This window comes from Schistosoma mansoni, chromosome 1 (genome assembly GCF_000237925.1).
Source record: "Schistosoma mansoni strain Puerto Rico chromosome 1, complete genome".
NCBI lineage: Eukaryota > Metazoa > Platyhelminthes > Trematoda > Strigeidida > Schistosomatidae > Schistosoma > Schistosoma mansoni.
The window spans coordinates 17,072,104-17,083,058 of record NC_031495.1 but is presented as its reverse complement, the minus strand read 5'-3'; the positions used below and the strand labels follow the sequence as shown (position 1 = coordinate 17,083,058).

The 10,955-nt window shown below is 35.2% G+C and overlaps 2 protein-coding genes across 2 annotated transcripts; both read left to right on the top strand.

The window, feature by feature from the left end:
* Positions 1 to 762: 762 nt before the first annotated feature.
* Smp_155090 (hypothetical protein) lies at positions 763 to 3,915 on the top strand (the record flags this gene model as incomplete). Its single annotated transcript, XM_018793463.1, has 4 exons — positions 763 to 807; positions 848 to 871; positions 907 to 1,053; positions 3,655 to 3,915. The coding sequence occupies 4 exons, from the start codon at positions 763 to 765 to the stop codon at positions 3,913 to 3,915; spliced, it is 477 nt and encodes a 158-aa protein (XP_018647974.1).
* Positions 3,916 to 6,288: 2,373 nt separating this feature from the next.
* On the top strand, positions 6,289 to 9,891 carry Smp_155100 (family S54 unassigned peptidase (S54 family); the record flags this gene model as incomplete). The annotated part of the gene is made up of 3 exons (XM_018793462.1): positions 6,289 to 6,498; positions 8,140 to 8,230; positions 9,788 to 9,891. The coding sequence occupies 3 exons, from the start codon at positions 6,289 to 6,291 to the stop codon at positions 9,889 to 9,891; spliced, it is 405 nt and encodes a 134-aa protein (XP_018647973.1).
* Between the last annotated feature and the right edge of the window lie 1,064 nt (positions 9,892 to 10,955).

Below are 10,955 nucleotides of genomic sequence, written 5' to 3'. Positions count from 1 at the left end.
TAGTTGATGGCTCTCTGTCACATCCGCACCAGATCACGAGTGGGTACGCCATGCTACGCATCTCTTACAACCGTTAGCCAGCTTGGATTAGACGCCTCCCGATATATCGACGGTCTTCTACAGACATCTTCTAACCCTTTCATTTCTGACCTCTGATTTGACTGGGGTTGACATATTTTGATTGTGAAAGTGTTATTAGTTAAGGCGTTGTCAAACTCCGAATACCTGTGGCATCTTTAGTAGCATTAATTTGCTTCACCCTTTGAATTTAGAAAGAATATGATAGGAATTGCAAATATTTATGATCAGGAACGATGTCTCGAAATCCAGGAGCAGTAAACGAGAAACAAATAATTCATTAGTTATGTCTAGCAACAACTGAAATCGAAACACCAGGGGAGTTAAAAGTCGTAAGGGGATAGTATCCTTATATAACAGGCTAACCAACTACTGTTGTAAAAGTACCATTCACTCCGTCTACGAAAAGGTTCTAGACATAAAACAACTAGAGAAGAATAAATGTGGAGTTTTGTCTGTCAATGGAGAAACCGAGAAAAATGCTTATTTGAGACATTGAATTATTGCAAATGAGTGGCTAGACGTTTGATGTGACTGGAAAATTGTTTCACCAAAATCACACTGTCCCAAGGAAATTTATTGAATTAATTTTTTTTGGCGACCTTTGTTCCTGTGAGTGCGATAATTACATAATCTAGCTAGAAGCGCTCAAGATAAAGTTGCCCTCTTTGCTGCAGGCTACGTATGTCCAGTGAACGGTCTAGAAGTGTGCGCAGTTTTCTGGATGAAGTATGTTCATTTTTGTATGCATTCGTATGCTTTCCTGTAGAAATTCAAACCTACTTTTGACCAGGTAAACGAAGTTAAACCGCTTTAGTAAGTAATTAGTATGATATAGAAACTGGTATCCCTACATCGGATCTTAAACAATTTCTCGGGAAGTCTCACTTGTCAGAATCTAAAGTTCACAAAATTGTGGACTCAGCAGATAAAGATGGAAACCAGTTCATTACTTACAATGAGTTTATAGAACAAGTAAGTATTTTCGGCGAGACTAAAGAACATGGACGAGCCAATCAGAAGCTTTCGTGGGTTTTCAAGGTCACGGCGCTAAGTTCGGTACCTGATGCTTACATACGGTCGGTTTACAACGGATTTTAGAGAAAACATGATAAATAAGCGTCTACAAGATAAGTTATCATAAGATTTTGGCGCAAAACTCAATTATACATTTGGATAGAGTTGTGGCATTATAGTTGATGTCAGTTCGTGATGAAAACCCTAAGTATAATTCCTAACCTTAACCATGAACTGTAAATCATAATTTGAATTCTTCACACGGGTTTATGACCCTCATTTAGTCTTAGTTATTACGTTTACACTCTCAGATTCACTCTAGCGTCGCTCAAATGTCGTCCATAATTCATAGTCTCATCTTTAACCCTAAACCGTAACCCTAAACCTTAACCCTAATCTTAAACCCTGAACCATACCAACATACCGACAACACTGAAACTATGTGGTCGAGGCTGAAAGAATTTTCGGGACTTTATCATGGTTTCAGAGGTCGGCTACTATGGAGCCACAGGGATGAGTTCCTGTGCCGGATGCACTATGATTTTAGAACTTCTGAACCTATATCTAACCTTGATAAGTTTTTGATTCATGTAAAAGAACAGTATCCCCTTTAATTTTTGAGTTTTATATAATATATTTTTACTGTATGCTAACTGTCTTCTGATTGGCTAATATTTCTTAAGGTCATTTAAGATTCGTTCAAAGGTCGTCCATGTTCTTTAGTCTCGCCGTATTTTCAAAATATAATGTATTACATTGCAAGCTGTCAGTGTGTGATGTGGTGTAACGCATAGTAATAGAAAAAAGTTGAGTGTGACAAACCATAAGCGTAGAACAATAAGTCTGGTTGATATAGTTGGTGTTTTTGTATAATAATACTTGTATTTATCATTTTAACTAATGGTGTGATTATTTAGTGATATTTCTAATGATCCTTTACTGCGTATGGGTAGTGTCCATTCAAATCCTAGTTTTTGTTGTGAATATGTGCATTCGGACTTGAGATTATGTTTTTTTCATGGCAAAATCACTCGGTTATCCTTGTAGACATTATCGTGTTTGCTTCCAGTTATGCTATGGATTTATTGCGAAAACGTTTGACGCATAGATTTCAAGCTATTATTCCGACACACTCAAGTCAACTTATTTCTCATCTTTGAACCTTAGTATTTATCGTGGAAATATAGTAACATTGTAGTTTATTATTGATAGATGAAACTGACGTTTTTGTGGTGGATGGTATCTGTGAAATATTGAAATATTCGGAGCACTTAATGGAATGCAATCACATAATACTTCGTCATATTCTCTGAATTGCTTTTGTACTGAAAATGATTTATTTATTTATTTATTTAAACACAAATATTGGTACAAGGAAGCACCAGATACATATGCGCCTCACAAATCTCATTTGATTTGTGTGAGGGCTGTGATACTGCCCATGTGCCCAGACTGAAGCAGGTGGTTTTCTTAGGGGGCCACACCCGGAGCCTTTGACCTTAAGGTCTAGTCCACAAGGCAGTGGAGCATCGTGAGAAGATGCAGTCCCATGGTAGCCGGTGATCAATGATTGATTCGTACGCCATTTGTTCCTTCAGGATACTGGAGCCCATGTGCACCATTGGTTTGGAATGAGGGTTTTCCAACTCCCCTAGTTAGACTCGCCTTGTCCACCAACCCGGTTAAAGCGCCGGACATTCGCTTTTCGTCCTCTCAATTTCGTAAACAACACCCCCGCCACGAGAAGGCAGTGAATAGGACTTCCCTGGCAGAGGCTATATATTCGCTGGCGATGTGAGCATTTCGAGAGGGAGAGCGGACTCTCCCCACTCTCGGCCGTACCAGGGCATTTGGGGGCAATGAAATTGAATGAAGTTTTCACTGATAGAGTATCAATTTTCTAAACGTGTGGAATATCCCACTAGGTCTGTTTCGAAGTCTCGAAATGTTAACTTTTAGTATCGTCAATACGAAGAGCTGCTAATGGAAGAGAACTGCATCTGTTCTCCTCTTATTTGTTTAAATAACCCATGACTTAGAACTGTGTTGACGTTTAACTGTTAAGTAGCACTAATGGACTGTTGGTTCAATTTTTTTGACTGTGTAATTAAAATCCTATTTCATCACATTTGTGTATTGTGTAAACTACAATAAATGTGGTTCAAAGTATGAATTTCTTTGTACAGCCTGGTATTTTGGTTACATTTATATTTTAAATTACTGGATATGTAGAATGTCACAAGAAGATCGTCACATACATTCCTGTCTTTTATGTTTGTTCCACTTTATGCTGTGATATCGTGGATCATACGACGCTTTAGACTACTAAAGATATGATACATTTGATCTTGTCAAGATACTTTTCTGCAAGCGTTGCTTGTGAACCGTAGTTATTTTCACTAAAGGAGCTAGCTCGAGGATAGTGTTAAGTAATCGCATCAGGCGACTTAATAAGGAAACAACTGAATTGTCTTGTATTTTGAGTCTTTTCGTGTGTCGAATTTCGCGGTTATGATTTTGACTTTTTAATTTCTATGTCTTTAAAAAACATTTGAGTAGGTTCTGTCTGAAGATGAAAAAATTATCCGAAGGTTGCGTATTCACAAACGGATTCTCAATCGTGCAGTTTTGGCTATAGAACCACATTGTGGACGTGAGCATCAGCGAGCTGTTGTCATTGATTCTGGCTATGACGCCAATGTTTGTAGTTCAAGTGGAGCAAATATTAATAATTATATAGAGGCGTATGACTGTCGCCCTCCTCCTATATTTATCCCTTTGATAACTATTGCTGAGGTAATTCGTTTTCTGATTGAATGACAGTACCTTGTTTTACATGATTGGGTTTTTGTGTGTGAGTCTGTAAATTATTTGATTGTTCACTAAGAAATGCCTGTCAGCACTATTCTTGTCCAAAATACTAATTCTGATGAGAACGAATTAGTTTTCGAAGACAGTCACATGAAAGCAGTAGTAAACAGTGAAGTGGATCTCTTTAATTTGAATCAGGTCTGTATACGAAGTTGTAGTTTTGAAAGTCATATGAGAAATGGTATATTTTGATTCACTGTATATGGTCTTTCTTACTATGTGTGAGGAGTCAACAATTGTCTGTAATTGTTCTGTATTGGATACTTTGTTTGAGCCATATTTATACATAATTTTCAAATTTCTGGGGTCATATTGATTCGTCGATCCCATTGTTCTCTGTTGTGTCTTGTTTTTGAAAAACCATTTCATAATTTTTAAGTGATCCATAAGCATTTAAATAGCTGACTATATTCGCTAACTTATCAGAAATGATTTCACACAATGTTCCTCTCATAGGCCAATGGTTTAGAGTATGTAATTCTTTCGGGACAATCTCAGCATACGTTTTATAACTTGATATAAAGTTTCGATGTTGGTTAATATTGACCTGTAATTTAGAAATAATATCGTTTTAATCTACTAAATGGCATGTTACATTTTTATCTGCCACAGAGTCACCGTAGTATTTAGCGGTTCGTCATTTGCTTTACAAAAGTAAACGACTGTGACCTTTCTTAGTGTTGAGCATTCGGTTTACACTTCTTAAGGAGATGCCTGTTATTCTTGCGCTATGTTGACTATTATTGGCGATGGTTGGAAGGGAGTTAGGGGTGGCCAAATCAAAACGTGACATCAGAGCTTGAAGTCACTAACCTCTAGTCTGAGCCATGTTGGTAGATACAGACTACTTGGTTGGGGTCCGCGTGACTGTCGTAACCAATGGTTGGAGACTCTAGGTGACATGGCTCAGAATCGATCACAATGGCGTAGGTGTATACACTCTCTGTCTTCCCTTAAACCTTGAGATTATAATTGCTTCATATCTTTCTTCCTGTACTATATTTTTATATACAACCTTTCTGTTATATATTACCGCAACTAAATTAACTACTTCTATGAATTCGGTGTTCATCTTGTTGTGCTAATGAGGTATGGCAACTTGAACCGATGCATATATGTGCCTGGTCCTACGTTGTAGATGACTGACTGACCTGTTATTCTTTGAATCTCATATTTTTTCTCATGATTAGTCTATCCAACCTCAGTTGTGAATTTTAGGCGGTATGATAATAATAACTTTGTATTTTTAAATTTCACAAGTAAGTTATTAATGATCGCTGATACTTTTGTTGTTTTTGTTGTTTCAGATTGCAGTTTTTATATACTACTTTGTTACTTATAGAAACAAACCTGACTCCAATGATTTTGCACATTCATCTGGTTTTCCTATTGATAGTATACTTATATATAACCCGACTAAGCGTCACGAACTATGGAGGTTTTTAACCTATATGTTTATTCATTATGGTTATAACCACCTAGTTTTTAATTGTTTAGTGCAAATTGTACTTGGTCTTCTACTTGAATTGGTTCATAAATTCTGGCGAGTTGGATTAGTTTATTTGTTAGGTGTTATTTCAGGTAATATTTTGCATTGTTATTTGTAAAAGGTTTTTTAAACACTTATGATATTATTTTTCTTAAAATTTAGGTTATAAAGTAATCGGCTAGGAATGCATATCCACTCAAAAATTGTCGAATGCACCATAACCTTATGTTTGAAAGTATGGCGTCTACTCTTACCGTCATTGATTGTTTTCACCATAGAATGTATTAAGTGTTGAGGGTGGCCAACTTCTGTTGGAATATAGTTTTGTGTTCATTCTTATGCAAGTCATCGTGACTTTTGTTCAACCTGTACGGAGCTGATGAATCAGTGATGAGAATGTTCAATGTTTGGCACTGCATGCATAAATGTTATCGACGAGCTACTGAAAATACAGGTGGCTTACAATAGGAATAAGTTGTCAGACCATTGTTTTAGTTCGGATTACTGATCAAATAACGATGATTTCTCGAATTGTGGTTTCTAAGCTAACTAGCGTCATATTAAATACTAAAAAAATATGTGTTCGTGCGTTATAATAATTGTATCAATCAAATTGTTTATCAAGTGGAATATTTTTGCGATAGGAAATATTCGACCGAATGGGTTTGATTTTTTATTTTGCCGAGGTAATAAGAAATAAGGAAGTGCGACCATATAAATATATGCAATTATGTTCACCAATACTGTTTTAGAATCAGTTCATGAAAGTCTAAACATCTGGTTAGTAAATTGGCGCATATTTCTACAAAGTGGCTTAATAATCATACTTTTAGATGATTGTATATAAATACGTATTTGCCAACCTTTTGTCTTTTGATGTTTTAATAAAAGTTAATGGTTATTTATTCCATTCTGTCTTGTGTATGTTAATGCTTACAATAGGTTCTTTAGCTAGTTCTGTTACTGACTCATTCTCCCTGGTGTGTGGAGCTAGTGGTGGCTGTTATGCTCTTATTGGTGCTCATTTAGCCACTGTAATAATGGTATGTTAGGTTTTCTCTTGTAGTTGTATATTTCTAAGAAATCTCATGTAACATACAATTAAAGATGATATGTTTATCGTCTATCGATTGTTGGTATATGAAATTTAGTGTAATGTAAATCGAATGGTAGTAAGAGGTTCCGTGGTTTCGATAATGAAGACCTAGAAACGGATTACTAGTCGGAATAGCAGCATAAAATGGTTCTTAGTATGGAATACTAAATTAGAGACACCATTATAAAAAATACCATGTCTAGTTAACTTGACTCGAAGCCAGTCAGATGAGTGCGTATGTTTTCGAATTCGAAAGGTAAAATGTATGCGAAGCAGTATTTTGTTCACATAAGTCATTTTAAATAAAGAATTCATTTCGTACCTGTGTAGGTAGATTTTCTCTTCGTTGATGCTAACTGGTAGTCTTACTTTGCTAAAATTAGTCTCATGATAGATCCATCAGATGTGATACATTTACTGTGATGACTGATATGACCAAACTAATCATTCCCTCACATAACGCGTTCGGAAAATTGTTTTGTATGAGAATAAAGGTAATCCAGCGAAGAACATTTACTTTCCAACGATTTCCTTTACTGAGGCTGTACAACAGTATTTATAATTAATGTTTGCCAAAAATGACCGTCTATGGAGTGGTATCGAACAAATAAAAAGGAATTGAAGTCGTTTATGTGAATGCAATTAATTGATGGCAACAGTTGAACTTGTCTAGGATGTCGTTGAAATTAATATTATTACAAATAGCGAAAGCATTATCTAACTATCTCTTGAATGAACAAAAACTGTCAATCGTAGGCTTAAGTACAGTGTTTTCGCGACTGACCACAACACAGCTAGGATTCGGTCAGTTGTTGATCCTATCCCTATTCCATCAGTTTGTCTATAGAACCCATTATCAAGTTTAAATTGGATGTTAGAAGTGTATCGGAAAACTGATATTCAACATTTTCTGTTTTTAGTATGGTCAACTAGTAGGCAGACTGTTTCTGTGAGACGGGAACATCTGTCAAAAAGAGATAACATCAAATAGAAGCATCTTTCCCGCTACGTTATCATCGGTTATTGAATCAACTGACCAAACTAACAGTGATGTGTCTATCTGGTTGATTTTTGACTGATTGTAGAATTTCGGCTAATCATTTAGTTATTCATGTCTAGTCAGTGCGTTGAGCAATATCTTTCTTTGGTAGTATCATTAATAATGCTTCAGCAAAGGTTATGGAAATGTAAAACCAATTCTTTTCAAATAATGGTCGTGTCTTTGACTTAGCTGTTACCTTGAAAGCAACAAAGGAAATAATTAGCTGCAATTCTATTGATTTATTTGTTAAATTTGACCAAGATTTATAACTGAAAGTTATGGGCTTTATGTATTTCAATCTCAGATTCGCTAAATTGTTTTTATATAAATCTGGTCATGAGATATTAGTTTGAATGACAACACTGTCAACAAAGTACTGGGTGGTTAAATATCAATAGGCAATTAGGAAGTCGTTTCTTCTGATATCTATCGGATTACAATAGAAAAATTACATTCGCAAATGAATTTCGGTTAATAGTGTCTATTTAACTTTATCAAAGTTCGTGCTGTTTTCTTTAAAGTATTGTTTTTTTCCAAATGCTTCAGAATTGGGATATAATGCAGGAGGGATGGCTAAAAGATCCTTTGAGCTTTATATCAAGTGGTGTTGTTAGATCAATTATAATTATTGTACTTGGTAGGTTTTATCCGTCATATACTTTTTTGTAACGTAAATTACTGCACACCATAGACCTATTTATATAATTCTTTCATCTATACCACTGCTTTGTTTAGTTAAAGTCCGTTTTTTATTTGTTTTTTTTTACTAATATCCATATTTGTTCTTGAGTGTGGTATTCTTTTTTTGTCAATCTTCGCTTGTGTAGACAGATGGGTACTTTCTGCCGATTATAGTTTCTTTATAAAACGTGTCCTGATTTGAAAAGAATCCATACAGTACTCTTACCTGCTGGGTAATAAAAAACACAAATACGGAGGAGGTACTAAATATGTGGAAGCATCATTGATGAACAAGGAGAGTCGGATTCAGACGTAAAGGCGAGGATTGACAAATCAAGGGCCGCATTCTTACAGTTGGGGAATGTATGGAAGCCAACATCAAAGTCAGAATCTTGAATGAGAATGTCAAGATAGTTCTGCTGTACGGAGCTGAAACGTGGAGAACTACTACAACCATCATCAAAAGGGTACAAGTATTTGTAAACAATTGTCTACGCAGGATACTAAATATCCGTTGACCGGAAACTACTAGTAACAGCCTACTGTGGGAGAGAATAAACCAGCTTCCAGCTGAAAAGGGAATTAGGAAAAGATGTTGAAAGTGGATAGGACATACATTACGGAAATCACCATACTGCATCGCTAGGCAGGTGTTTACCTGGAATCTTGAAGGGAAACGAAAAAGAGGAAGACCAGGGAACACACGGCGTTTAGAATTGGAAACAGACGTGAAAAGAATGAATAGCAGCTGGAAAGTATTGCCCAGGATAGAGTTAGACGGAAAATGCTGGTGAGCGACCCATGCTCCTCGATGAGGGGTAGCTTATGTAAGTAAGTAAGAGTAAATATGTCTCTTAACCTAAGAGTAATCGTTATTTTTGTCTGTAGAACATTATACTAATTGTTTTTTATTTTGTCCGTCATTCTAATACTCTTTTCTTCTAAGCGGTATTTTTATTCTTCAATAAATTTGTCACAATAGTATTAATTGTAAACTGCATTTGGTTGTGTTATCTTTCAATCAATAAATCTTAGTTTTGAACTGTGCCGCATTCCTTTATGTTTAGTCAGTTGATATCACTAGTGTCACATATAACAAGTCTTGGTCATAATCTAATGAAGATGTTTATGATGTAATCAGTGTTCAAATTTTATACTATAGGTCCACAAATTTTATGTACAGGTGTTTTGTTTTAAGCTGTAAATTTCTTATCATAAATCTCGAACAAAAGTAGTATGTCAGTTGAACACCGTTGTTTGTGGGATCGAGTTCCATTTAGACTGTACTTATAAAATAATACATATTATCTAATTAACCGGAATTAATGGCGAAATGTCAGTATTGAAATTAGGTCTCATTTGGTCAGAAAAATCAGACCTTTTGTAACGTTCATGTGAAGACTGTTTTAAATTGTTACTCCGACTAGCGTTGTAATCGTTTTTTGAATCTATTATTTTCATCGACATTAATATACGTTCTCTGTTACTTTTTTTCTTTTTAATTGTTTCTGAGGTGGTAGTGATACTGCACTTGCTATATACGATCGGTTTTCAAATCCAAATGAAAAAATACGTGTTGGTTTCTCTGCTCACTTTGGGGGTTTTATAGCAGGTTAGTAATTTAATCTTATCTCGATTCCTTTCATTTTTGATGCTTTTTATTACGTCTGCTTATTTATTCATTTTCTAGTGGTAACTTATTAATAATGTCGTTAAATAACTATCAACTGTTTATTATTATTCATTGAGATGTGTTTTTGTTTTCAACATGACTCAAATTAACGATGACTACTAACTTAACTTCATGTTTGTAGTACTTTTGGCTTGAAAAGAAACCTGACTTTTATTTCTGGGATAGCATACTCGCTTACAAATATAGAATATTTCTGAATCATTTCTATGTGGACTAATCTTTACAACCGTCTTATTTTATTCGATGTATATGACTATTTCGATATTCATTAGACGTATCTATTTGTTTAGCTTATTATTATTGAGGTCAAAAACAAAAAGAATATTGTAATTGTATGTATTTATAGATTTGCTTCAATACTAGAAGAGCTATGTGTTCACCCTATTTTATGCTTACAGAAGAATTTTATTGAGATTTTCTTCTGTTAGTGGATGCATATTGAATGTAATTATGTGTTGTATTGAATAAATAAGATGGAATGATTTGATTATCTAACGAAGTCTTAGACTTGTAAATCATACCGTGTAACTCAATATATTTGAAGAGAGTATGAGTTTCCTTTATGTTATTGGTTCTGATTTTGAACGAAGAACAATCTGTTTCAAAATCTTAGCTAGTTATGGATCCCAAGAATTGTAAGATTTTCTACTAGTTATCTCGTAAATTACTATTAACAAATACAATGCGCTGACAGTATTCAATAGTGCAAACGATGTGGTCCATTAAGGTTCTCGGTACCTGTGTAATTGTGTCACAGGGTTGTGTTGTGCAGTTCCAGTCGTAAAGAGATTAGATGAGGCTTATTTCTCCTTAAAAGTAGTGCAAAATTATCCAGTTTCAGTGTATATTTGTAATGATAGTGTGGGGTGGTGGTTCAGGAGTTGATGTGTTTGTCTTTCAGCTACTGAGCCTCGGGACTCCAACCCTGCAGCCAATTTGTTTCTGTCGACCGGCTTCACATTTAATACGTGACTGAAAGTCAAGTATG